Here is a 26527-nt window from a genome sequence, read left to right on the forward strand (position 1 = left end):
GCAAAGAACATTTTTTTTAGAGAAAAAAATGGACAGATTTTACCTTATCTTTGACCAAAAAAATTGTTATAAGTAAGCCATTTTTAAAAAAATGAGAACAACGGGTGGTAATCTACGGTTATCCATCATTTTCCAAGTCTCAAAGGCCGATAAGACTCACAAAAGTATTTCAGCCTTCCCCTGACCACAAGTCTGGCATCCACACTAACAGTGGGTTTCGAACGCAAAACCTCCACTTTTTAATTTGAAGGAAACCTTGTAATCCGTCATTTACCATTGAATCTTCATTTATAAGTAAGTCATTAAAAAAAAAACTGTTTTTTGAGATTTAAAAATAACGGGTACTTTTTATAAGAAAACATGGCGATCCGTGAATCGTGATATCCATGATCCCTTGGCCTTGTACAAAAGGTACGTTAAAATGTAGTAGCTGATATCCTTCTCTTTTCATATGCAATGTTTGGATCGTGCTCCTATTTATTATTCGTTTTACAGCCTTTGGATCAAATGATGCACACACGTGAGAGGTATATTCCCTTTTACATGCAACAAATATTTTTTTGTAATATATTCGGAAAATTTTTCATTATCATGTAGCAATGAATAAATAATACAAATTAATGAGATTGAAAATAAAATATTTAAATAGCTAAAACACTTGCACCGATGAAGCCACACCCAATACTTTCACAAGCAAGACTTATCGAGCAATGATAAGAGATCATATCAAATTATATTACATTTATAGCAGAACTAGAACCACCGATACAAATAAGGGCATGTTTGAAACTACTTTTAAAAAAAATGTTTTTAAGTTTCAAAAGCGTTTAAAGTGCTTCCTGCAAGATGCACATTTACTTGTTTCTTGCATGAAGCATTAAAGTGTTTTTTTTTTCTTCAGAATTTACTTGCATTTTTACTAAAGATTGTTCTAAAAGCATTTTCATCAAAAACGCTTTCAACTATTTTAAAAACACTTAGTTGTAAGTTCCACCTTTCTTAAAAATGTGCTACAATTTGATACACTAAAAAACGATTTTCGTAGTATTTTCCAAATTTATTAGATCTTCTGCCTCTTAATCATCTTTCATACAGTACAGAATTTTCCATTTCAAAATACACATTAAAGCAATGAGAAATAACGTTGCACACTCTTTTTCGCCTCTTGCACACTTAAAATGCGCAAAAATCGCTCCTCTAATGCCATTTCGAATAACGAAGATGGCCCATGTAAATAATTATTTCAACACTGAGATGTACCCAGAAACTAAAACACAAAGTATAAGCCTGAAATGTGAATCCATTTCCATTATTTCATCTTTGAGCTTTAGGCCCTTATACATTTCTAACATCAATGAGTAAATCATTAGTTGTTTTCAGTCCCCAAATCTAAATTACAGAACCTTTAAAAGCTACCTGGTTCTGAAGAGAAAGGAGAAATGCTATATGAACAGTTAGTAAAGAGAAGATACCTGGTAAATATCACAGTAGCTATGGACGCCTACTGCAAAGAAAAACCAAAAATGCCGCCGATAGAATTTCCTCTGCAATGATCACAAATATACAACGTGTAGATTGGACGTTGGAAATGAATTCAGTCTCTGAGTCCGTCCACCTTTAAGTTACCGGAGTGTTATCCACCCTGCCATGGACAAGGGTTGTTCCTTGAGAAATCCAAACTCAAGGGATGGGATACGCCGGAACAGTAAGCTGGATAATGAGCTATAATCTATCCGAGACGTAATATGGAACCAATGAAGAAGGATTTCCAGTATTACTTGATTAAAGCTAGTTTTGAGATCTAGTTCCCAAGCTCCCTTCCACCTCAAGGATTGAAAATGTTTGAGCCACCAATGTTGACTGCAATTAGCACTGATAAGCCAGCAACTAAAGAAAGCCAAAGTAAGGTGGTTTCCACGGATACTCCTGCAATTCAGAAGTTTGTTGTTAATCATTTTGGTGGCTGAGGAGATAAACACCAGTCAAAATCGACAGTAAATTGCTAAGTTACATAATGATGTAAGAGGTAGCATAAAGATTAAATACCTTGAGAGCCTTCCGAATTATTATTGGAATTTGAAGGCACAGATTCAGTATCACGTCCACGCCGCAATTTTGAAATTTTTGACCCTGCAATTGAGATATCATCCCCAAGTTTGGCGTTTCCTGTTTCAGATGCCACTATCCCTTGAAATTCTTCGCTCACAATTAAAGCTGCTAGAACGTCCATGAAGGACTCTTTGTCTGCCTCATTTCCAGGCTCAAGTTTATCCTTCACAGAATCAGACAACTCATCATCTGAATCTGAAGCATCAGTATCCATAGAAGCCACCTGAGTTTTGTCATCATCTTCATCCTCAACATATGCCTTATATGTCAATCGAAGTAGTATTTCACCCGCAGACTTCTTTTTAAACAGGCCCCAACCTCCTTGCAGTACCACAATCCTGTCCGTTGGTACAGTGTCTTGGAGAGATCCCAGATCAACCTAGAAATGAACGAGGTATTAATGGAAAACTATTTACTTTTGAAAATCCGGAAGAACTCAAAGAAGTATAGATGGGCCAATTTGCCTTTGAAGGCAGTGAATTCAACCATTAGCTGCTGTATCATGCGCAATTAGGTGGGAATAAACTTTTGGGATATTTTGTCAAATCCATCTTCATCATTTTTTATCCCTTATCTAATTTTAAATTTTTATGGAGAGGGGAAAAAGGACCATTTTTACGTTCCTTAGAACTTTAGATTAGAAGAATAAAAGAATGCAGCCTTATCTCATTCTTGATATAACCCGCTACCTCAAAATTGCTTTATGTTTTTAAACAAGTATTGGTTCTGAAAACACAAACAACATTACATGCATGCATCCCAAACATGTATGCTACGGCCATGCCAGTCATGAAAACAAGTTCAGTATTTGAAAGGATTAGATCTTTTACCTCTCCTGTACCAATAGTTAAGTCTGTGAATCCAAGAGAATCATTGACTTGGATGTATAATTTTTGTTTCTTAGGGTTCGCCACAAGTATATCAAAATCCTGCTAGCACATACAAACACATGATTACAAATTACATATACGAATTTTTACAATATAGTAGATGAAGCATCACTAGAAGAAGGTTCACCTGATTCCAGATCGGCTCACCAGGAGGTCCAATAACAGTAGTTTGACTGTTTTTTTTACTGCGTATAATTTGATCTCCCAGGCTTAGTGTAACATAGGGATCTGTTTTGCCTGAAAAATTAGATCAACAGGTTATTGAACCCCTAAATAAAAAGGAGAAGTGAATAATTATGATATTCATTTTATCACAAGTCAATGGCAGCTTAAAAAATATGTGCATCACTATAGTAACTAAAATAAGGAATCAAATCAAATGAAACCATCTCGCATTAGAAGACATTCATTACCATAGAAAACATAGGAAAGCTTCCGAGCATCTACAAGGGTCACTGATAATTCTCCAACAAAATCCTTGTTTCCTTCTTGTATGTCCCCTGACTTGAAATCAACTCCGACAGGGCCAACTGCTTTTCCTTTCTGGAAATCCAAGACAATCTTTTTTGGGCGTACAAATAATCTAGGTAAATCCTCGGTGAGAAGTTTTGTCAAAAACCTAAAAAATGCATTTAGGGATTCAAGTCAAAAGGTGAAACAAACAAACAAGCATACAAATCCAGAGTGTACACCTAGACCATTAACTTTTGCATAGACACAATATAACGGCTGAAAATGATGAGATTCACTTACATTGAGAGAACAGGAATTGCTGAATTTGCCCAATCCATGAAAAAATGAAGAGAGAAGAAGATAATTATCAGTATCTTCAACATAAAACGATTTAGCCTTAACAAATGCAATTAACATTAAATAAAACAATCAATCTTATCTGCCAAACATAGTGCTATAGCCTATAGTACCTTAGTAAATAAAAACATGGTTATGAATATATGACATACCCATCAAATTGAACAGGCGGAACGGCGACAACTCAAATTTGATCTTGGGAAGTGAAACAAAAGCCCATTGAACGGCTCCCACCCAAGGCGATGTAGGTATTAGCCGTAACTTGACCCAAAGTTCCCCATCAATATCAAAATCTCGAACACCAACTGGCACGTAAATGGGAATAATGCTAAATTTTAGTGAGAGCATTAACAGCATACGAGCACCACCTGTATAACGTAGACCTATTTGGTACCTAAATGAAATAAAGGGATATAGAATCAGTGTAATGGAATATCGAGTTATCGCGGAAAAAAATAGGCTCCCAGATCACCAAGTATTTTGACAAAAAACATGCAAATCAGTTTCATAAAGATGTAGAAAATGGTACGGATGTCAGGTCAATTATCTCGAACGTTTGCTTTGATCGAACTCATCCACTAAAACTTATTGTTTTATATCATTTCGTAGCATCCAATGTCAACTTACAAAGCAGGATATTCACATTCCATTGAGTTCGTCATTCGATTTCCACGTAAACAATCAGTCTATCATGAACATTGAAATAGAGAAAATAAGCAATCCAATCAAACAAAACACAAGCATAATTGAATTGAGAACTTTAACTCACTGCAGATCATTAACGCGGCGGGACGTCCTCCGCTCGACATTCCTAACAGACAACGGCTCGTCCCCCAAAGAAAACTGCTTGATTTCAACTCTCTCAACATAGTCAGGCTTCTTCAAATTATCAATGACCGGCTGCAGCAACCCAATGAGCCAATTCTCAAGGCCGGCTCGATAAACCTTCCACAGCTTCCCCAACACCATGTTCACCCACTCCACCGACTCCTTCCTCTGCAAATCCTTCTCCAGAAACAGCGAAAAGCTCGTGGGCACTTGCGGCCATGCCCCGAGGCGGCCATTGTCACTCCCCAGCTTGCTCTTCTTCCTTGAAGTCCACAATTTATCAAACGCAACGCCCACAAAGAAGAAGAACACAAACAACCCCGCAATGTTTCGGTTTATTCGAGGCGATGGAATGGGATGTATCACTCCCAGCTGAGTTCTGAGCTTATCCACAAAAGGGTCCTCCTGAAAGCTGGTGAAATTGTTCCCCATTTGAACCGGCGACTCTTGGGAAAATTCATCGGCTTCCAATTCACCGGACAAACGCTTTATCACCAAGTTTTTTGCACCCCGTCTCGCTGAATTCGTAAGCTCTATGTTCATGGAAGACCCCGGAGCATCTGGCGAAACCGCACAGCAACTAAAACCCCATTTTCTTCTCACGCTTTTTCGAGGAAAATTGGCGATAAGCAGCTGCTTTCTTCTTCTTTTAGACCAAGGGAGGGAGACGAAGAAGTGGGTTTTACTTAGGTGGGCGAAATTTCCACATGGGCAGTGAGGAGGACGAGGCGGTGGCTGCGAGAAATCGAAGCTAGCAGATACTGACTGCAAAATCATTAATTAGCGGCGGAGATAAACTCAGAGCACCTGACTGAGATGTGGATGTAGGGAATTGCATTGGTAAACATGGATTCCCGCTCCAGAAATTCAATCCAAATTCCCAACGAAGCAATTAGCAAAAGAAAAATTCAAAATAAAAAGAAAGTGGCGAAACGAAAGTTGTTTAGCAGCAACAACGCCGTCGTGAGAGCTTGGTAATCTGAAGTGAAATGGGAACAAGCTGAAACCTCCATGAAAGCTCGGAGACTAGAAGTAGAAGATGGAGATGGAAAGCGAGAGAGTAATTGCTTTTGTATCTTCGTTTCGTCGATAAAATATTTGCGTGTTAAAGTTGAGGCAGGGAAGGCAAGAGGGAACAAAACTGAAAATTCGTTTGTGATGCTGGAAATCAGCATCGACATTCAAGGCCTCAAAATCTGGGAAGACGTGGATAATATGGTATTCCTACTCCTATTCCTTTTCCTAATTTCCTCCCTCCTTCTCTTCTCCTTTTTTTTTTTTTTTTTTTAAATTTATTATTTTCGTGAAAAACATAGATGCACGTGGTACGGAAGCCGACGCGGTTTATGGCAGTTTTTTTCTTTGTTGGAATTATATGGCAGTCCATTTTTTGAAACTTGATTCAACATAAAATGCCGGTCTACTTAGTGCCTCATCTTCCAACTATATCCTTTTTATTTGGGTCATACGACTATTTTCGTTTTTGGAAATTTATCTGACATGAAATAAAATAAAAAATTATTCATCCAACTAATCAAAATTAAGGGATTGCCTACAAGCCTACAATTGTGAAATGACATCTTTATGGCTGGTTTTGTATTGTTGTACTTTGAAAAAAAGCTGCTGTGAGAATAAGTGGCTGTGAAATAAATCAGCAGAGTGTTTGGTAAACTTTTTTGTAAAAGTGCTTTTGGAAAGAAAAAAAAAGCAATCTGATAGTGGGTATTTTCATTAAAGGAGCACTGTAGCTCCGTGTGCTTTGAAAAAAAACCAGTTTTCCAAAGCTGCAAATAGCAGCTTTATCTTTTTCCTTTGACTTCAGCTTATTCTCACAACAGCTTCCAAAATAAGCCATTTTTTCAGTTTACCAAACACCTAAAACCCTCACAGATTTTTTTCATGGATGCTTTTTTTTTTTAAGCACCTCACTCCCAAACCACCCCTTAGTATCAGGAATGGGTGTGCATTCAGGCCTTTAAGACCATCTCTAAATGGGATGTTAAATTTTGATAGCTTATGTGACACTTTGATATCTTTTAAAGTTTTGTTCTACAACCGATATATTAAAATAAATTATTATTTTTAATAAAAGACATTTAATTTAAAATTTAATCAGTAATCTGTTCACCTTTATTGATTGAAAAGAAGAAAATAGTAGGATAATTACATCGGCCAACTCAACATTAATTATAATTAAACTATTTAAAATTTAATAAAATGCATTTAATAAAAAAAACATTTGAAACTCCTGTCAAATTTGACAACAACCTCTTTTGCAGCCAATCCATGTCATTGCCACATAGGATTTGGCACTTCGGTTGGAGAATATTAGTGTGGTATTTTTTTACTGTTATAGTTGATGTGTACATTTTGACATCTCCTTTAAAGATGCTCTAAGGTTAGAAAGAAGACAATTATGAAATGACATCATTTAGTATCAAATTTGGTTTGGTTCGATTCAGCATCTAAACTATTGAAATCGAAATTGAACCAACCACTTTTGGTTCGGTTTGGATTTTTTGGTGAATTATTCTGTGAAGGGGTTAGTTTTTTGTTTGTTTCGTATTTTTGAGCCCACTCTTAATCAAATATTGTCGACATTGTGATCACATATTAATGACATAACAATTGCATACATACGTGTGATCAACAAAAAATTACGACCTAATGAGGATTAAACACATAAACAAAATAAGCTTAGCATACAAATCTACGAGGTCCACGTGATGAATACGTTTCATCCAACACGTTAGCCACTTAACTCAACATAGTTATAGGTCGTAAATGGCTGAGAAAATCTCCTATCCGTCCTCATACATAACAAGATATGATAGAGGGATAAGTTCATCATGATGGATAAGAAAATGATCATGAATGATTAATGACAAGATAACCAATCTCGATAACTATGATCAAGTTATAGGATACAATATTCAATGCGGGTAAAAGACCTCTTTAAACATAATCCTTAAATGCGCTATTTATCATGCATTTGAAAGACTGATTGGCTAAATGACTTGATTAGCTAGATAATATGACTTAAATCAATTAAGCACGTAACGTAGTGAGCACCTTAGTGAATCATCTTCAATTGAACACTTGCCCTTATATAAGACCTCAAACTATTGAACTTGATTGCTGGATCCATATTCATCCATTAAGCCTTTCTTAGTCATCGGAAAGTCATTGGCTCACACCAGTGTTAAGGTTTAGCCTGTCTTTTTCTCTTTCTTAGTTGCAAGAACATTTCGGTAATTGAACGTTTGTATGAAATTTGTTCCTTATACTATTAAAAATTTGATTATCTCGACATTTGAGATTTAAAAATTATTATTTTTACCGATTTTTCTTTCACTTTTATTTTATTCACCAATAGAAAGAAGAAAATTTGGCTCTCAAAATATAAAAAAGAAAAAAAAAAAAATCATGTTGCAAATGGGCTGGTGGACTTGAGCCTCAATCTCAATCTGGGCCTTCATAATTTTGAAGACTATTGAGTGTGGACTTAACATTGAGTTAGGGACATGAGTTCTGGTTGTTTCGGGCCGGTTTAACGTGGTCTATCGGATTGATTTGATTCATGGCTTCATCTCCGGATCACTTTTACCAAATTCACTAAAATCAACTAATTCAGACTCTTGAAATTTCATTAAACGGTTAAAGTTATTATAACTTGTAAAATGACTTTTATTTTTAACTGTTTGATCAAATTTCAAAAGTCCGAATTAATTAGCTTGGTGGAAGGGATCCGGAGGGAATTTCCCCCTAATTCCACCGGAGAGCTGCTAGACCCAACCCGTTGTCTTATTTCTCCACCCACGTTATATGTACACACACTATAAAAACTTAAAAAATTAAAATGTTATTTTCCCACCCACTATTATTCCTAAAATAACCCTATATATAATTAGAGATAAATTTATCTTAAAAAAAAGAATATAAACAAATAATATTACTCTCTTCTAAAAGCCAGAAAAAAACAAAAAAACCGTTTCCTTTCCAAATTCCAACTTTTGGGGGGGGATGAAGAATTATGGGTTTTCATTCGTTGCTTTTCCCCTTTTGTTTTCTTTTTCATATGCATTTCCCCTTTCCAAATTCCAAGGGCTCATCCAAGGAAAAGTTCAGAAATAAAGAAATAGGAATATATATTTGTTTTCGGAGTTCATTGCGGTTTCAAAATTAAAATAATTAACTGAAACCAAATGTTCAAAAACGAACCAAGGACGAAGCAATGGAGTTCATCACCATCAAAAGGCTTTGAAACAATGTGTGCCCAGTAAGAAGCAAATGGTGTGAGATTTGTGTTTCACCTTATGGTTATTCGAAAGGCAATTAATTATATAAAATTCAACAATACTATAGAAAGGAAAAGAGGGAAACGTTGTTCAAGGAAAACTCAATAAAAAACAAATCTACCCTAACCTAGTGAAAACGAATTCCAAGAATTCTCATAGGAAAACGTGAAACAAATTGCACCATAACCTAATGCAAATTCAAATAAAAAGTCACGCGATGCTTCAATTGTACGATGTCGACAAATCAAGATGACCCACATAAAATTATCTTTTACTTATTCGACGGAAATATAATTATCTACTTCTTCTATAGAAACGTCATATTTGAAGTTCCTTCTTTTTGCTTTCTTTGAATGAAAGGAGATGTGAATGATGAGTTAGGGTTTAAGGGAGACAAATTTTCTAAACATAGCGTGAGAGTTGTCACACCCAAACTTTTCTATTTTCTTTTCTATATAAAAAAAAGTAATGCAAAAGGGGGTAACTAAGGTCTTTATTAGTCATTTTACAAATAGACAAATTTGTAATTAAAAAATTCATAAACAAGTGGGTGAAAATATAAGATATTGGGGTGGAAATAACACCTCTCTTCCACCGCCATTTACCTTTCTTTGTTTTTTTGTTTTTTTAGTTTTTTAAGTTTTTGGTTTGAAGCTGAATTTACCTCCTCCTCCGTACTCTCACCACTTGCCACCCTCGCGTTCCCTCTCACTTCGCCCCCTGTGGGCTTAAAAGTTAAAACGACGGCAAAGATATACTGAAACGCCAACTCTCACCGTCAGCTGTGGCCGGGAGACCAAACAAACCTCCGCCGTTCTCTTATCGTTGATAATCCCTATCTTCTGACGCATCGCTTCTGCCTTCGCAATCCGGTTAGTTGCACAATTCTCATTGCTCTCTGTTTGTTTCCCGAGAAATTATTTTATTGAGAGGAAATTGGTTACGCTTACTTAATTTATACTCAAAGCTTTGTGCCTCACGAACTAGATTTTTATGTACGGCGATGAATTTACTAGTTTATGAAATAGAATCGAGCAGTTTTGATGTGCATTAGGGTTTTGGCTCTGCTTCTGAAATAGTTGAAGTACCAAATCTATTAAGTTACTTCAATAGTTGCCTAGCATTGAAGCTGATACCCGAGTAATTTCGGTACGATACGAGAAGGTCCTTTGCAGTTAGGGTGGGGTTTATTCAGACACATTATGCATATACTCGTGTTAGAGCACATTTTAGACTAACAGGAACCTAGGTTAAAAATGAAAAGAAAAACCTAAATCGAGGCAAGTCCGTTGTGCAACTTACAGGATGTCCTAGAAACAATGCTTCTGCCAGTCCTCCTTTTTCATACAACATTCCGAAATCTGGTTATTCTTTCCCTAATAACCAGCAATTTCAGTCTGGCACGGTGAGGGTCATTTCTTTGAATGAACATGAATTTATCTTGATTAACTGAGTATTGCTGCAATCGCTAGCAAATGACTGGTTGTTGTTTCGATATTTATATTCTTATATCCTTTTCCTAAAAGCAAAAGGCTGTCAATGAGTTATCGCTGTATTTTTTATCTGCTGTATACCTTTCCCTTACGATCCAGAAGGAAAGGTAACTTGAAAAGTGGTTTGATTTTTTCCAAAAAATTAATTCTTCTAAATCTTTTGTTGATTGCAGAATATCACACCTGCTACTGCACAAGAAACTGGTAATGCCTCATTGTCCTCAACTAGTTTGCATTCTGGTTCCTTGCCTGCTCCTACTTCAAGTTCCACAGTGAATATATCATCAGCTCCTAATGCGGGACCAAAAGCTTCATTGGTTCCCACTGTCCCATCTTTTAACATGACTCCCGGAATGCCTGGAACTCCCAGGACACCTGGCCTCCCTGGAATAGCTCACTCAGTGCAAATATCTTTTAATCCGACTGCACCATCTGCACGTATTGATTCTTCTTCAGTAGCCCTTAGACCAAACATGCAAGCAGTACCTGTTGCGTCATCAGCAGTTCACCCACATGTAGGTCCTCCTTACCCATCTTTATCTGCTATGGGTGCTCCCTGGCTTCCATCCCCACAGATAGGAGGCTTACCTAGGCCACCGTTTTTGCCATATCCTGCTGCCTTTCCTGGTCCCTTTCCTTTGCCTGTACATGTTATGCCTCTCTCTTCTGTTCCTTTACCTGATTCTCAGCCTCCTGGTGTCACTCCTGTGGGAAATACTGTAGCAAATTCTTTGTCTTCCGTTGGTTCTCGTCATCAGTTGGCAGGGTCTTCAGGGATGCAGAAAGAATTACCTCATCCTGGCGTTGGTACGCTTTTGCTTTCATACTTGGTAAACACTATTTGACCTTATAACAATCTATTAGGGCTCTCTCTTCTCTTTCTCTCTCTCTATTGGTTTATCCTTCCCCTTCATCGATGATAACTTAATCAATGCTACATTGCGTATGGGCCATTTATAGATGACAGGAACAATTCCCTGATGCAGGTACCGATGGTAGAGCTGTTGTCAATGAACAGTTGGATGCCTGGACTGCCCACAAGACAGAGACAGGTGTTGTATACTATTATAATGCTTTGACCGGTGAATCAACTTGTGATAAGCCTCCTGGATTTAGGGAGGAGGTACGTGGAAATTTTAATAACTTTTAGATTCATATGATATGAACACTTTGTGAAATTTCAGTTTGCAAGATGCCTAATCCTAAATATAACTACCAAATGTATCTAAGATGCAGATTGAAATATTTTTGAGGTTTGTTTTATTGCTGCTGCATTTCATTCTCAGGCCTTGAAGTTATCATGTTCATTCTATCCAGTAATATCTTATTTTAACCAGCACCTTGTTGTGTCCACATTCCAATATAAGTGGTGAGAAAATGGACCATATTCTTCTTCATATCCCTGTAGGTATGGAGCTTTGGTCCCTTATCTTCTCATGTGTAATTTATGACTTATATCTAGGTTGTTTTTTTATATGTTGACATGCTAGTATATTTAGTGTGATACGTATTTGGCCTACTGCAAATGAATATTAGATCTTGCAGTGTTTCCTATTGTATACCCTGTGGTAGTTTAGCTGTCTTCCCTGCTTTCCCATAAAATTCGTACAAAAATCACATCATTAGTTTTTATTCGACTGGAGATGGCTTTTTAAATGCTCTGAATGCTATGATTATGAGGATTTCATTGTATAACTTTTTTTCCCACCCTAATCTTTTCTTATAGAACTGTATAAGGTAAGATAGGGAGTTATTTAAAAGATAAGATCTAAAGTTCCAGTCTCCCTAGATCTGGTTTGAAGTAATTGCTTATTTTCTTTTTCTAGGCATCATGCATGACTTTATTTGACCATTGCTGTTGGGGATGTGTCTGATTAATTTCAACTGCTTTTTTGTGCAGCCTGGTAAGGTTTCTATGCAGCCAACTCCAGTTTCAACGTAAGTTCTACTTTATCCTGTTGGGGTTTCCCCTTTTTTTTTTTTTTTTTCACTTATCTCTTGTATTTTGGATGTTAAAGTTGTTTCAGAATGTTTTTGCGATATAAGAATGTTCTTTTATTCTTGTTTTGGTTCTCTTCTGTTTAGGGTGAATTTGACTGGAACTGATTGGGTATTAGTCACAACCAGTGATGGGAAAAAGTTTTACCATAACAGCAAAACCAAGGTATGGGCCCTATTACTTGTTTATTGAAATGCCTGGGGTATTCAGAAACACTGTTGTATGAATACGTGTTAGTACTAGTATTACAGACCTTATTGTATCTTGTTTTTCTCTGATCAGGTAAGTAGCTGGCAGATCCCAGATGAAGTGATTGAATTGAGAAATAAACAGGATAGTGACGTGCCAAAAGAACATACAATATCAGTGCCAAATAATAATTTAATGATTGAAAAGGGATCTGCACCAGTTAGTTTGAGTGCTCCAGCCATTAACACGGGTGGTCGTGAAGCCATGCCTTTTAAACCCTCAGTTGTGCAGGGAACATCTTCTGCACTTGATCTGATTAAAAGGAAGTTGCAGGATCCTGTTACGTCTTCGCCAATTTCAGCACCATCAGAATCAAATGGTGCAAGAGGAGTTGAGAGTACACCTAAGGGCCAGCAAAGTGAGAATATCGAAGATAAGCTAAAAGACACTAATGGAGATGGAAACTTGTCTGATTCCTCATCTGATTCCTAATAAGGAGACTTCTGATCGATATCCATGGTGTTTTACATATATTATTGTGTAGTTAGTCCTCTATTCGTTTATTTTTTCAATAGGAAATAGAGAGTTTAATTAACTAAATTGTACAACATAGAGGACAAGATGTCCACTGGAAGAAAAATATCGATTTCTGAACTGATTTGAGGGGATATAGTAATGGTCTAATGGTTTCTGTTCCATGGCCATATCCTTGTCCATGTTCTTTTCAAGAATCCATCTATAGTGCAGGTATCCCTGCTGAGCTATTACATTTGAATCTCCTTTGTTCTGATTTGAATTCTTATTCAAATGTATGTTGAACCCTTAAAAGCAACATGAGTCAGCAAGTAGTAGGCTAGTGACAAGATCCCCAGATTAGTTGGGTGTGTCCTTTGGCTCATAAATCTCTTTGGATTCACACGGTAAATCTAATTTTGGTTCTATCTATGTTCAATTTATATCTTAATGGTCATACATGATTTCTATTCTGCTTGTAGGGTCCTTCCATTGAAGAGGGCTGCTGAAGAAAAGGCTCAAGCAGAGTGTGCTGCTGCAGCAGCTGGTTTTAAGTCCATGCTTAAAGAGAAAGGAGATATTACTGTTAGTTCTCGTTGGTCCAGGGTAGGTGCATTTTACATCAGCTTGTGGTTTATTTGATGTGTTGAAGAGTCTTCCAGACAATGTACTTCTGGATGCTTTTGGTATAAATTCTACCAGTGTGTCTTCTTTTTGGTCAATCATGAATGTGCATCCAGCAGTTTAAAAAAAAAAAATAATAATAAAGTAGAATTTTATCCTTAAGCAATAACTTCATTATTAATTTTGTTTGTGTTAGTTGTTTCAATTTATTCTCCCTTTCATTTTAAAATGTAAATGATACAGGTTAAGAAATTTTTTATTAAAAAAACTTTTGAATGTATGAGATACTTGGTGTGCTAGAAAATTTATATGAACTTATTTTATGTTGGGGACTTTATGTAGGTGAAAGATAGTCTGCGGAATGACCCAAGGTACAAAAATGTTAGGCATGAGGATAGGGAAGTTTTATTCAATCAGTATATATCAGGACTAAAAGCTGTGGAAGAGGAAGCAGAACGAGAGGCAAAAGCTAAACGTGACGAGCAGGTAAAAATTGTGCATCTGCATTTGTTAGGAACTCCCTCATCCTCTTCCTTCCTCTTTTCTTTCTGTCTGTATAAGTGAATGGGACCTATAAGGAAACGTTTATTAGAAGAAGGAAATAGGTAATGATAAATTTACTTGATGAGAAAGGCTCTCCGCCTTTCCCACCTACTCTTCAATTTTGTTCGAAAGAAAATATGTATGCATAACATATATCTGTCACTTCAGATGGTGTGTTGGTGGGGATTTTGAGAATTAGTTCTTCAAAACAGTTGACAAAAAACCTAAATGATCTGTAAAAAGAGAGAATAAAACTGTATTGCATCTAGGAGTGTGTACTTCAAAAAAGAAAGCTAAAGATTTTGTTTCCCTTGGCTTTCAGGAAAAACTGAGGGAAAGGGAACGAGAACTGCGGAAGCGGAAGGAAAGAGAAGAGCAAGAAACAGAGAGGGTGCGACTGAAAGTTCGCAGGAAGGAGGCAGTTGCTACTTTTCAAGCTTTACTTGTGGAAACAATTAAAGATCCTCAGGTATTATCTTTTGTTCACTTGGGTTTTAGCTTCATTAGCTTAAGCTACGCATCTGCTATGAATTTCTGCACATTTACTATGGTATGGTGTGGTGTATCGTGTGTTGATAGATTATTAAACCTTTTGGCTTATCATGTACTCAGGCATCTTGGACAGGCTCTAAGCCTAAATTGGAGAAGGATCCGCAAAGGCGTGCAGCCAACCCTGATTTAGATCCATCTGACATGGATAAGCTCTTCCGGGAACATGTAAAGATGCTAAACGAGGTAATATATAATCCAGTGCTTCAATCTATTTCAATTTTGTTTTCATTGTTAAAAAAAATCTTCTTGTTTATAACTTGTTCCAGTTAAAAAATGCTGCTTTTGTAATTTTTTACTTTATTGGTTTGGCTTTTCCAGCGATGTGCACATGAGTTCAGAACTCTGTTGGCCGAAGTCTTGACTGCAGAAGCAGCGTCCCAAGAGACAGAAGATGGAAAAACAGTTCTTAATTCGTGGTCAACAGCTAAACGTATTCTAAGGACGGATCCCAGATACGACAAGACGCCAAGAAAAGAGAGGGAAGTTTTGTGGAGACGATATTCTGAGGAGATGCTGCGGAAGCAAAAGTCAGCAGTTGGTCGTAAGGAAGATAGGAAAACAGATGCTAAAAGTAGAAGTTCTATCGATGCTGGGAGGAATCCCTATGGATCTAGGGGTACTCACGATCGGCGATGATGTTTTTGGTTAAAGCTTAGAGACTGGAACTTCAAGTTAATTTCCCCTAGTCCTCGTAATTTTGACTCGAGTAGGACGGGTGACGGCTCGAGCACCAAAACGACACTTCTGTATTATACGAATTATATCGAGGTGATTAAGCTGATGTTGCTAGGTTTCTTGGTCGAATAGTTGCTGTTGCCCATAAATTTATGTCCAATTTGCCTTCTCAGTTCTCACTAAACCGATCCTTCTCAGTTGCCTCCGAATCTTTTACGTTTCCCTCTTTTTGTAATATATATATATTTTCACTTAATACATATCCCCCTTGAATTTTGAGTCTTTCAACTTCTGAGAAGGGCAAAAAGAAATAAAACTAATGAAAATGATTTGAAAATTTTGAGTTTTAATGGTAAGGATAAAATAAAAGGTAAAGTGAATAGTATCATGATTGATTTTTTAGTATAAAAATGTGATTTTTCGTTAAAATAAACAGTATCCCAGAGCTTTTCGTTAAAGTTTCCAAAAAGAATGCTTTGGTAGGAAAAGTCACAAGTACTTATGAGTCGCAGAATCACTTGTCGAACAAGCGCATGGCAAATGCCTTGTTAGGATACGCTTGAATTTTTAGCAAAACGAGCGGAAGTTTCCTACAATCATTACCAAAGGTGTGATATTTTTGTTTTAATATTAAAGAACTATCAACTGCATATTCTGAAAAGAAGAAAGCTTGGCTTATGAAAAAATCAACAGCAACTCCTGCTGCTAATGAATCAAGGGTGGACACGTATTCAAATTGTGATTAAAAAATTAATTACTTGGACACATGTTTACCTGTTATTCGTTAAGCTGCCGTTGATTTTTCAGCAACCAAGCTCTGGTCGAAAATGAGAAAGCTTGGCTGCTGAAAAGGTATCCAACAAAGTTTTTGATTGATCACAATATCATATTAATGCTCAGCAAAAAGAAAAACATATCAACCAAGCTCTGTTCGAAAATGGGAAAGCTTGGCTGCTGAAAAGGGATCCAACAAAGTTTTTGATTGATCACAATATCATATTAATACCCAGCAAAAAGAAAAACATATCATATGATTAGTATAGTACTTTCCTTTCATTGAAAAATTATGAGATATTTTTCACTGAACTCAGAATATAGAGTGCGACACATGTTATTACATAATTGGAGAAAAATGTATATGCAGGGGTTATGATTATCTCCTCTACTCTTTCTATCTCCTCATTTCACATTCTTTATTTTGTCTTTCTCTTTCTATACAAAATTAATATAAGATGTTGACGTGTCTTAACCGTGATAATTCAAATAGGAGGGGTGGGAAAAAAAAGAAGAAGAGAGAATTCTATGCGGTATATAGATCTCGAAATTTAAATTCATTTAAAAAAAATTCTAAAAAATTATCCAGATAAAAGAAAAATTACTGTTATTAGAAAAAAAAACTATAATGATTGATTTAGGGTAATACAATACAAAATTTACAAAATCCGATGACAGGTGCTAAAGTAGTGGATGAAGCTGGAGCGCCAGTTTCAAAAATTAGGGCTTCCAGTCTCTCTCTCTTCTGATCCTTCTAATCTTCTCCCGCAGTTTGCGATTGCTGATTAGGGTTCGCTGGAGGAGATTGTGCAATCGCACAGTTGTGTTGAGTGTTTCCCCTTTCAGAGGCTCAAGGTTCGCGGCCCCTGTCGGGGACTCAGGTAAGGTAGATTTCGTTCCGACGATTTGGAATTTGAAAATTGAAATTTGGAAGTACTGATATTATAACATTTCACTTTGTATAACGCTCCGAAAATCCATGGATGCCTTTATTTTTGTGTTCTGCTTGTTTCGTGTCGATTAATTGATTGAAGAGGAGTTTCTGCAACAAGGGTTTTATCATAATTCTTTAGGGATTTGATTGAGCAGTGTTATATTCCGCAATGGATTCTATGCATTTTTCTCCTTGGTTTGCTTTGCTGCGTTCAATCTTTTGCACAAGGATATGTCTTTTGTGTTTACAATGTGTATCTTTGAAAATTTCGATACAACTAGTTAGCCTGTTTTACTGAAAAGTAATCTGTTTTGTGAAGGATTGGAGTTGGGTTTCCGCTTAATCGAATTTCATGATAGTGGAGCTATATGGCAACCTATACAGGAAAAGGAGCCCCCTCAAATGGGTCTGTTTATGTTTGCAATCTGCCTGAGGGAACTGATGAAAATATGTTGGCTGAACATTTTGGCACCATTGGGTTGTTAAAGGTAGTGATTTTTACCGTTTATTCTTTAACCGACCTTCTGTATAAATGTCTTTGTATATCTGGAAAACTCATCAGCTTCTCCTGTGTTTCTCTTTTTAATCTTGCTTTCTACCATTTAGAAAGACAAGCGAACAGGTCGACCGAAAATTTGGCTATACCGAGACAAATTGACCAACGAGCCTAAGGGAGATGCTACTGTAACGTATGAAGATCCACATGCTGCATCAGCTGCCGTTGAATGGTTTAACAACAAGGAATTCCATGGTAATACCATTGGGGTTTTTATAGCCGAGTCCAAAAGCAAAGATGATCAGACTCATAACTCTGTGGTTGATCCAAGTTTTGGCGGTGATCTTGATGGACCAGAGGAAGCTGCTCAGGATACGAATGGGGGTGGTGGTGGTCGAGGTCGAGGTGATTCTACTGGGAAAGCATGGCAACAAGAAGGAGACTGGACGTGTCCAAATACAAGGTCTGTGATGTGACATTGGTGAGCAGCTCTTTCTTGCACTTTTGTTGGCATTTTCATTCTTAAATGTAAAGTTTATTCAGTAATAGCTTCTCATACTCTTTTTCTAACAGCTGTGCCAATGTGAATTTTGCATTTCGTGGTGTGTGCAATCGCTGTGGAAGTGCTCGACCAACTGGAGCTTCTGGTGGCGCAGGGAGTGGTGGTCGTGGTAGGGGTCGTGGCGTTGATGCTGGGGGCCGTGGTGGTCCTGTTGGTGCTCCTACAGGTGGACTCTTTGGTCCAAATGACTGGCCGTGTCCAATGTAAGACTGTTTTATTCGTCCTCCCCTCCCCCGTTTTAAGCCACTTCTTTCTTTATTATTATTGTTGTTGTTGTCGTCGTTGTTTTTAAGTTTCAGTCCCAAGTTTTGTCACGTATTTTTATATTCTGTTAATGACGTGGAATTAGTAGAAACATGATTTCTTGGTTTTTTTAAAGGACCTTTTATTCCATTCTCTTGTGGTTTTGATTTTCTTCACATTCTTACAAATCTATTATCATATTGCGAGGTTGTGGAAGTTAGGTAGTATCTTGCATCAACCTTGGTTAATATGTTGCCTACTTGCTAGGACAGAGAGATTTTATGCGTTAACTATTTTATGTAGCATTATAAGTTGGCCAAGTTCGATGGGTATATTTGCACTAGCCTACTAATTGATGGTATTTGGATATAAATATTCATTCCGTAAGCAAACTCTATTTTGTTTGGGTTTAGCAGTATCATAGAAATGTCATTTAAATGCGTGTATTATTGTTCACACTGCCTTGATTCTTCTTTTGTTTCAGGTGTGCCAACATCAATTGGGCAAAGCGTACAAAATGCAATATATGCAACACAAATAAACCAGGTCACAATGAAGGGGGTGTAAGGTATTGCATTACTATTACTTTAACCTATGCTTCTGTCAGTTGCCAATCAATTGCTGGTATCCATTGTGCGGGAAGATGGTGTAATACTGATAGTACGTAAATATAAATATGTACAGTCTTGGTCTTGTCATTGATTCTTATCTATTTATGTCCATACCTAAATGTGTTGAACCATCCTGTTTCCCCTCCCCCCACAACCCAAAGGGGGGAAAAATCAATTTTGAATAAAAGCCATACGCTATTGTATTTTGTGTAAGAAAATTTGATCATACTTTCTTCTCCTTCTAAAAAAGTTAATTGGTCTGTTTCACACACTAAAGGGATCCACTTTCTTTACTCTGCCCCTTTTTTTTTCTTAAACTCTCGTATTTCTATCTAGCTGAAGAATTAGATGCACACCGGTGGTGGTTAATGAAGAAAGCAGTATGCTGGTTTTTCCTCTTTTCTTAGGTTATCTCTAGATTCTCTACTTTTATTAGAAATATTTTTCAGTCTCTATTGAAACATTCTCGTGAGTTTTATAGAGATATACTGATTTTTCTTTAAATCTATTTGACAGGGGGGGACGTGGTGGTGGTTACAAGGAACTTGATGAAGAAGAATTAGAGGAAATCAAGCGACGTCGGCGGGAGGCAGAAGAAGTAAGATTTATATGCATAAGCATTATTTGAACATACATATCTTTTGTTCTGGTTTAGAATTGATTTTGTACCATTCTCAGGATGATGGAGAGATGTATGATGAGTTTGGCAACCTCAAGAAAAAATTTCGCGCTAAAACACAGCTAGAAGAAACTGGACGAGCTCTTCCAGGTGCAGGACGTGCTGGATGGGAAGTGGAGGAAATAGGTACGGATGCATTTTGTGGCATGATTATTCTTAATTAGGAGGTTTGAGTTTTAGATTTTAAATCCTTAACTCTAGAGGTATGTACATAAGATGTTAGTTATTATCGCATTCTTCAACATGATTGTCCTTTTTCCTTTTTCCTCTTGATTCTACTTGGAATGTTTGGACATTTTTATTTACCATAGCACTTGAACGAAGCTGGTTTTAGGAGTTGTTGCTGCTTTCTTAGTCAAGCAAGATCCGCGTTTGGATTAGTGATTGACTTAGTTTGAAAAATGATATGGCAGGTGGCAGAGAGAGAAATAGAGAGAGGGGAAGGGAACACGATGATAGACCGAGCAGCAAGAACAGAGACAGAGATGATGGTTATAGGCGTCGAAGTCGAAGTAGAGAAAGGGAAAGGGATAGGGGGAGAGATAGACCTCGAGACCATGATTATGATCGAGAAAAAGAATACGGGAGGGAGAGGGAGAGGGATCGAGACCGGGACCGGCACAGGCACCGTTATTGAACGTTATGGGACAGTTTCCCAGTTTTGGTCCTCCGTGGAGGTGCATTTGTGTTGAACTTTGTTTTACTTTGCATTTGAAGCTAGTCGAGTGCGGAATACGGGTCTGCTCTCCGCGATCTGCTCTCCATTCATGTGTAATTTGGTTTCCATGAGTTTATTTGCACTATCAGAATTTTGCTTTCAACATTTCTTTTTAAGTTATGAATATTATCAATTGTCTAATGGGAATGGGTTATTTTTCGTCATTGGATGGTTGGTTTATCTGTCTTTTAATCCCAATTTTTCATGTATACTAGACCTGTAAACGGGTCGGGTATATTGGGTTTGAGTCGGGTTGAACCTGATCCGTTAAGTTAATGGGTCATCCGAACCGAACCTGTTAAGCTAATAGGTCATCCGAACCCGACCTGTTAGGCTAACGGGTCATCCGTTTCATCCGTTAACAATTATTATTATTATTTTTATTGCATAAAGTTTATTTTTTGTTATTAAGACTTTATTAAAATTACTAAAATATCCTCACCTAACGGGTGTTAACGGGTTGATCCAAAGTGACCTATTATTTAACGGGTTGGGTCGAATCGAGTTAACGGGTTGAGTCCAAAATGTCAAGCCTAATGTATACTAAGCATCGATGCCATATATCATTTGATGCTATGATATTTGACATTTTTAGTGAAAATACCTCGTTTTACTATATATCAGGAAATGATTTGAAAACCGAGACACATTGAGTTGAAGAAAATGTCTTAATCATTATGGCAATCAACCAATTTTTTCATTCTTTTTTTTCATAAATATTTTTAGATGCTTAATATTAAAGGAAAATTAATGAAAATGATTTGAAAACTTTGAGATTTAACGATAAAAACAAAATAAAGGGTAAAGTGAATAGTACCAAGATTGACTTTTTAGTGTAAAAATGTGGTTTTTTGTTAAAGTGAACAGTATCGGGAGCTTTTTATTAAAGTTTCATATTATTAAATGGTGTGTATCCAATAAAAAATAAACACATTAATTAAAACTAAAATAATAATTCAATCATCAATTTTTTCGATATCATATAATTTATAAAATTTTACGTATAAATTTAATCCCAACGACAGCATACTAAGTGACAAAGGAATATTATGATTATCAATTACTTGAGAGCAACCATCTTGACTTGCAGAATTTGTCATCTGCAAACTGACAAAAATATCCCCACGTTATCTTTTTTATTTTTTCTTCTTCTATTTGCTGAACCAACACGTGTTTTTCTACATTATTCAAAATCTTGTTGGACGGATTTCCTAATTCCTTTTGTTTTTGTTCCTTTCTGGTCAGAAACAGTCTTCTTCTTTGATAATTGGGGTTAGGGTTGGACAAGACCATACCGCCCTTTTATTTAAATCCCTAATATTTTTTTGTCTCAAAGTTTTGATTAAGATAGTTCTCACATTAGATAACATCAAAATGAGTTTGAATGAGCATTTTCCATGAGTAATTCAATTCACAAGTGACGTTAGTTTCCCCTCTTTTCAAATAAACAAGCCAAAATCATCACATTATTTAGCTATAAAAGTAGAGAGAAAGTTCAACATGACTGCTTGATGAAGGCAACTCTAAACCTAAAATTAAATGAGATCAAAATACAGAAAATCTCATATTTTCATTATAAAAAAAAAACCATACAGATATCATGATCAGTCAGTTTAACCCCAAATTTTCTCTTTGTATGGGGAATGGTTCACGGATTAAACTAAAGGATATAAAACAATGTTGATGGGCGATGATGCTACTAAAAGGAAGGGATCCTCCCCTCCTAATCCATGGAAATTCCGTTGAAATTTGATCAAACGGCTAAAGTTATTATAAATTTTAAAGTGAGTTTCTGTTTGTAGTTGTTTGATCAATTTTCAACTGCACGAATTGCTTGATTTGATGAATTAAGAAGAAAGAATTCGAAAATAATGCTTTGCTTTCCCTACTAAAAGGTCAAAACTTGTACCATTTTATTTATTAAAAGGAGTCACTGCACTCCAAATTTGTGTACAGACACTTGCCTTTTGCCCCCTCCCCTGTCTTCTGACACACAACATGCATATGTCCTTTTACCCATTTTCTGGCGGTCTCTGTTAATGCAAATTGCAGGTAGAGAGGTTTAATTTCTTGAATCCGTTAATTCCAACAGCAGCAGCCGCCGCCGCCATGCCACACGTCTCCGATTTTCAAATACACATTAATGGTCAGCAAATATTCTTCGTCAGCGAGGTAATCAAACGAAAAATTCTATGGTGTTTCGGAGTAGATCATTACTTTTTTGCTAATTACAGCGCACTTCTTTTGCAGGAGATTTTGTCAACATATTCGGCAAGGTTGACGAAGATCATCAGGCAAGAAAGGAGAGGAACCCAGATCAAGAATTCCGGTATCAGAATCGATGACTTTCCCGGAGGCCCTGACGGGTTTGAGTTGGTTTCTCGATTCTGTTACAACAATGGGAGAATCACGCTCACAGTTTCAAACGTGTGCCTCCTCCACTGCTCTGCAATCTTCCTCGGCATGACCGAGAAGCTTTCACCCCGCAATTTGTTGCAGAAAACAAATACTTTTCTCGACGGACTTTTCGAGTGGTCGTTGAAAGACGTACTAGCCTGCCTGAAGAGCTGCCACTCGTTCTTCGACTGCGCAGATTCGTCCGGTCTTTTAGACAAACTCATTACTGCACTGCTAACAAAGATCGCTCAGAGTTCTGACGTAAGCAACCTCATTGCCTCGTCGCCTTCGTCTTCTCCGGAAACTGCATCTGGGTTCAGACTCTCTTCCAGCACCCCAAAATCGATCAGGCCGAGCTCGTCCAGCAGAGCGTGGTGGTTCGACGACGTGGCCGTTCTGCCACCAAATATCATTGCAAAACTCCTCCAGAATTTAGGTGCTTACGGACCCAAAAACAACAGCCTGATCCTCACCAGATTCCTCCTCCACTACTTGAAAATCTCAGCCCAGAGAAAGCCCGGGAACTCGAAATGCGAGCTCGGGAGGCTCGCAGACACGGCGGTTCACGGCGTGATCTTGGTGGGCAAAAAGGTGTTTTCATGCAGAGCTCTGTTCTGGGTTCTGAGGATTGTGTCTGGATTTGGAATTAGCAAAGAGTACAAAGTTGGGTTGGAGAGGTTGATTGGTGGTATGATCGATGAAGCCACGCTGGATGATTTGCTGGTGTCGGGGCACGACAGGGGGGTTTATGATGTTAATCTCGTGATTAGGATGTTAAGAGTGTTTGTTAATGGCGAAGGCGTTTCAGTGCAGAGGTTGAAGAAAGCTGGGAGATTGGTTGATAAGTACTTGGGTGAAATATCACCTGACCAGAATCTCAAGGTTTCTAAGTTTCTGGGAGTTGCAGAGAGCTTGCCTGATTGTGCTAGGGACTGCTTTGATGCGGCCTACAGAGCCATTGATATCTATCTTGAGGTAACCACTCCATTGCCATGCATTACCTTAATTCTTTACCCTTTTGTTTTTATTTTTTAGTGTGATTGATTGATTGTTAATCGTCGATTTTGGATCGAATGTTTGACAGGCTCATCCAAATCTTTCGTTCGAAGAGCGGGCGAGATTATGCAGATGCCTAAATTATGAGAAGCTGAGCTTAGAAGCATGTAAAGAGCTTGCCCAGAATCCTAAGATCCCACCAAGGGTTGCCATTCAAGCACTTATTTCTCAAAACTCCAAAATAACACCAACACAGCCAAAACTGGTTGTATATCGGAGTCCGCATTCTCATTTCCTTTCATGTTCCGATATGGTTTGGTACAAGAACGGCGGTGTTGAAGAAGACGAATCGACGTCGTTAAACTTGCAGAGGATGCAATGGAGGGTGGTGGAGTTGGAGAAACTGTGCAGGCAAATGAAGAGGCAAATGTCAAGGATGGTAAAACATAATGTCTTGACGACTATCACTCCAGCCCACACTAGAGCTTTTCCCAGACTTTGTTGATCCTTCATGTTTCAAATATTACTGAGGGTAAAACAGTAAAAGTATGTTAATATTTTGTATTCTCCCTTTATATTTACTCTGGAGATCAAAGTATGTAATTGGGGTTTATTGCTTGTAATTATTCCATTACCTGATAAGAATGATTTCATTTCATATCTAGTACAATAGAGTAGGAATGTTTAACATAATTAGTTTTTCTCAAGGTTTTAAAAAACTCTAGGTGCTAGTCGGGAGGCAGGCTAGGCCGACTAGCCACCGCCTAGGACGCCTAGCCCTTACTGAATTTTCCTCTACATTTTGGCCTAACTTGCATTGGTCCTCCACCGTCTAGCACTTAGGTGCCGCCTAACACTTAAGCGCCGTCTAAACCTATTTTTAGAACAGTTTTCTATTGCCTTTTGGGGCAAATATGTACTGTGCAACGACGTAGTTTAGCTCTATAGTCTTGAAAATATCATTTGTCCGATCAAAGACGTTATCTCTATGGATTATTACAGACGTTAGAATTTGCCCTATGGCCTTCTAATTTAATCCGACACAGGACGACATAAAATTGTAGCAATTAAATGCATAAGCAAAGGTTAACTTTTTAATTTGTGTTTTTGTGTACGTGATTGCCTAGTTGAAGAAAAAGTCCAAGAAACTTGATCAATTAATTGAAACCATTGGCTTAAGCAGTATTAGAAGCCTTGTATCATGCATGTGAGCGACTAATGATGCCATTAATTTGTATTAATCCCGTGATTATACAGTAATTAAACACAACAAGCCATCTCATGTTTGATGGAATCCCCATTTGCATTCTCTCTGTTATGGCTTGCGATTCCTCATAATCTAACTATAGATACCACCTTATGAGATTTTCACCTCATACGGTTCCGTTCAGAAGTTTGAACCATGAATTCAGAAGTTTTGAAGCAAGATATTCCTGATTAAGGAATTCCTTCTTCAAAGTGAAATGGCTTATCTACTAATTAGTCTATTAGATCACATGAACATGTTAACTCTGCGTATGACAACATCTTAAACCCTTTTGACTTCCCATCTCGAACGGAATGAAACCTAGCTATCCTAAAAGGACTAGAGCCAACGCAACATTTCAAGGGGCCGTCGTTATTAAGGATTAGAGCTAACACAAGCTAAAGCAAGCGTAACTTTTCGAAAGCTAACTTAAGGAGACAAATCTGAGCCGGTGAAATTGGGCACATGACGTGTCGAAAGAATAGTCTACTTTGATACCATAATAAACTTTGTAGACCCATGTAAGTCCACCACGAACATCACCGATGTTATTCAAACTTAATCACATATTGCTAGGTATTGAATTTGATTAGAAAAGATCTCGATGATATTAGGGGTGGAAACTTCCATATATTAATTATATTATTTTGTCATATAACCAATGTGAGAGCATAATCTCCAACAATCCTCCGTAATGCAAAACATCAAAATGGGATCTTCGTTCGACGCTAATTTAAGCTCAAATTCTTTTCTTTCCTTTAATCATGGATTAATTAGCAAATTACTAATCACTTTCCCAGGGGATGATACTACACAGACCAAAATTTTAAACCAAATTTGGTAAACGAAATAATGTGGTTATTGATGATTGAATTATCACTTTAGTGTTGATTAACGTATTTATTATCTATTGGTCTCCCTAACATTATACTTATCTCTAAGTTTATAATTTAATAAATAAATTAAAGGTTAGGTGGGAGTACAACATCGACATGACAGGTTTTGCTTGTTAGGAAATCATATTGGCAGGCTCACCTTAAATTAGATTAGAGAAGGATTAATAGTTAAGCCTACAATATTAATTATATTTAGGCGTTATACGTTTTATACTTCCTTTCTCCCTTCCCGTGCGTGTAAAGTGCAAGAAGAAATTTCATTTTATTATGTCAGCATCACTTTATAATTTTCTCACCGGCTCTCACTTTATACCTAAACAATTTTGCAGGTGGCAATGTATGCGCTTTTGGCAAGAAAAAGGTAGGATTGTAATTCGAAGGTGGTTATATACGTGTTTAGGTCTGCTGGTCACGGCAAAATATCGTTTCAATTGTATTTGAGTTTAAATTTT

The 26527-nt window shown here is 37.2% G+C and overlaps 4 protein-coding genes across 6 annotated transcripts; 3 read left to right on the plus strand and 1 right to left on the minus strand.

The window, feature by feature from the left end:
* Positions 1 to 1282: 1282 nt before the first annotated feature.
* On the minus strand, positions 1283 to 5909 carry LOC103423711 (synaptotagmin-3-like). Of its 2 annotated transcripts, XM_017329101.3 has the most exons (9): positions 4579 to 5903; positions 3962 to 4203; positions 3753 to 3771; positions 3413 to 3618; positions 3127 to 3236; positions 2940 to 3038; positions 2047 to 2488; positions 1779 to 1926; positions 1283 to 1642 (listed from the first exon to the last, which is right to left on the minus strand). In XM_017329101.3, exons 1-8 carry the CDS (start codon positions 5412 to 5414, stop codon positions 1826 to 1828), a joined length of 2055 nt encoding a protein of 684 aa, XP_017184590.2. In that variant the 5' UTR covers positions 5415 to 5903; the 3' UTR covers positions 1283 to 1642; positions 1779 to 1825. The 2 variants fall into 2 exon arrangements, with proteins under 2 accessions (XP_017184590.2, XP_008360016.2); XM_008361794.4 differs by having other exon boundaries at positions 1283 to 1926; positions 4579 to 5909.
* Positions 5649 to 15707, plus strand: LOC103423712 (pre-mRNA-processing protein 40C). Its single transcript, XM_070810682.1, has 12 exons — positions 5649 to 5855; positions 10200 to 10340; positions 10602 to 11235; positions 11415 to 11551; positions 12329 to 12366; positions 12514 to 12592; positions 12710 to 13105; positions 13550 to 13735; positions 14096 to 14239; positions 14619 to 14765; positions 14909 to 15031; positions 15167 to 15707. The coding sequence occupies exons 1-12, from the start codon at positions 5649 to 5651 to the stop codon at positions 15482 to 15484; spliced, it is 2550 nt and encodes an 849-aa protein (XP_070666783.1). The 3' UTR covers positions 15485 to 15707.
* A 1254-nt stretch (positions 15708 to 16961) lies between these two features.
* On the plus strand, positions 16962 to 20704 carry LOC103451477 (transcription initiation factor TFIID subunit 15). Of its 2 annotated transcripts, none has more exons than XM_008390877.4 (8): positions 16962 to 17178; positions 17551 to 17719; positions 17838 to 18190; positions 18301 to 18492; positions 19017 to 19100; positions 19660 to 19741; positions 19822 to 19948; positions 20236 to 20704. In XM_008390877.4, exons 2-8 carry the CDS (start codon positions 17600 to 17602, stop codon positions 20457 to 20459), a joined length of 1182 nt encoding a protein of 393 aa, XP_008389099.1. In that variant the 5' UTR covers positions 16962 to 17178; positions 17551 to 17599; the 3' UTR covers positions 20460 to 20704. The 2 variants fall into 2 exon arrangements, with proteins under 2 accessions (XP_008389099.1, XP_008389098.1); XM_008390876.4 differs by having other exon boundaries at positions 16968 to 17183.
* Positions 20705 to 22492: 1788 nt separating this feature from the next.
* On the plus strand, positions 22493 to 24597 carry LOC103451478 (BTB/POZ domain-containing protein At3g19850). Its single transcript, XM_008390878.4, has 3 exons — positions 22493 to 22712; positions 22791 to 23912; positions 24022 to 24597. Exons 1-3 carry the CDS (start codon positions 22650 to 22652, stop codon positions 24436 to 24438), a joined length of 1602 nt encoding a protein of 533 aa, XP_008389100.3. The 5' UTR covers positions 22493 to 22649; the 3' UTR covers positions 24439 to 24597.
* The last annotated feature ends 1930 nt before the right edge of the window (positions 24598 to 26527 follow it).

Source organism: Malus domestica, chromosome 13 (genome assembly GCF_042453785.1).
Source record: "Malus domestica chromosome 13, GDT2T_hap1".
Taxonomy (NCBI): Eukaryota; Viridiplantae; Streptophyta; class Magnoliopsida; order Rosales; family Rosaceae; genus Malus; species Malus domestica.

What these genes read in the sequence shown, in the direction of transcription:
- LOC103423711 (XM_008361794.4), bottom strand. Translation starts at nt 5,414, where the DNA reads ATGATTTTGCAGTCAGTATCTGCTAGCTTCGATTTCTCGCAGCCACCG. An exon ending in GCTTTCCTATGTTTTCTATG is followed by an intron (nt 3,237 to 3,412) that starts GTAATGAATGTC and finishes CTAATTTTTCAG; the next exon opens with GCAAAACAGATCCCTATGTT. An exon ending in TAACTATTGGTACAGGAGAG is followed by an intron (nt 2,489 to 2,939) that starts GTAAAAGATCTA and finishes GTTCATTTCTAG; the next exon opens with GTTGATCTGGGATCTCTCCA.
- LOC103451478 (XM_008390878.4), top strand. Translation starts at nt 22,650, where the DNA reads ATGCCACACGTCTCCGATTTTCAAATACACATTAATGGTCAGCAAATA. An exon ending in AAATATTCTTCGTCAGCGAG is followed by an intron (nt 22,713 to 22,790) that starts GTAATCAAACGA and finishes CTTCTTTTGCAG; the next exon opens with GAGATTTTGTCAACATATTC. An exon ending in CCATTGATATCTATCTTGAG is followed by an intron (nt 23,913 to 24,021) that starts GTAACCACTCCA and finishes AATGTTTGACAG; the next exon opens with GCTCATCCAAATCTTTCGTT.
- LOC103451477 (XM_008390877.4), top strand. Translation starts at nt 17,600, where the DNA reads ATGGCAACCTATACAGGAAAAGGAGCCCCCTCAAATGGGTCTGTTTAT. An exon ending in AATGACTGGCCGTGTCCAAT is followed by an intron (nt 18,493 to 19,016) that starts GTAAGACTGTTT and finishes CTTTTGTTTCAG; the next exon opens with GTGTGCCAACATCAATTGGG. An exon ending in ATGGGAAGTGGAGGAAATAG is followed by an intron (nt 19,949 to 20,235) that starts GTACGGATGCAT and finishes ATGATATGGCAG; the next exon opens with GTGGCAGAGAGAGAAATAGA.
- LOC103423712 (XM_070810682.1), top strand. Translation starts at nt 5,649, where the DNA reads ATGAAAGCTCGGAGACTAGAAGTAGAAGATGGAGATGGAAAGCGAGAG. An exon ending in ACCATAACAGCAAAACCAAG is followed by an intron (nt 12,593 to 12,709) that starts GTATGGGCCCTA and finishes TTCTCTGATCAG; the next exon opens with GTAAGTAGCTGGCAGATCCC. An exon ending in TTAGTTCTCGTTGGTCCAGG is followed by an intron (nt 13,736 to 14,095) that starts GTAGGTGCATTT and finishes GACTTTATGTAG; the next exon opens with GTGAAAGATAGTCTGCGGAA.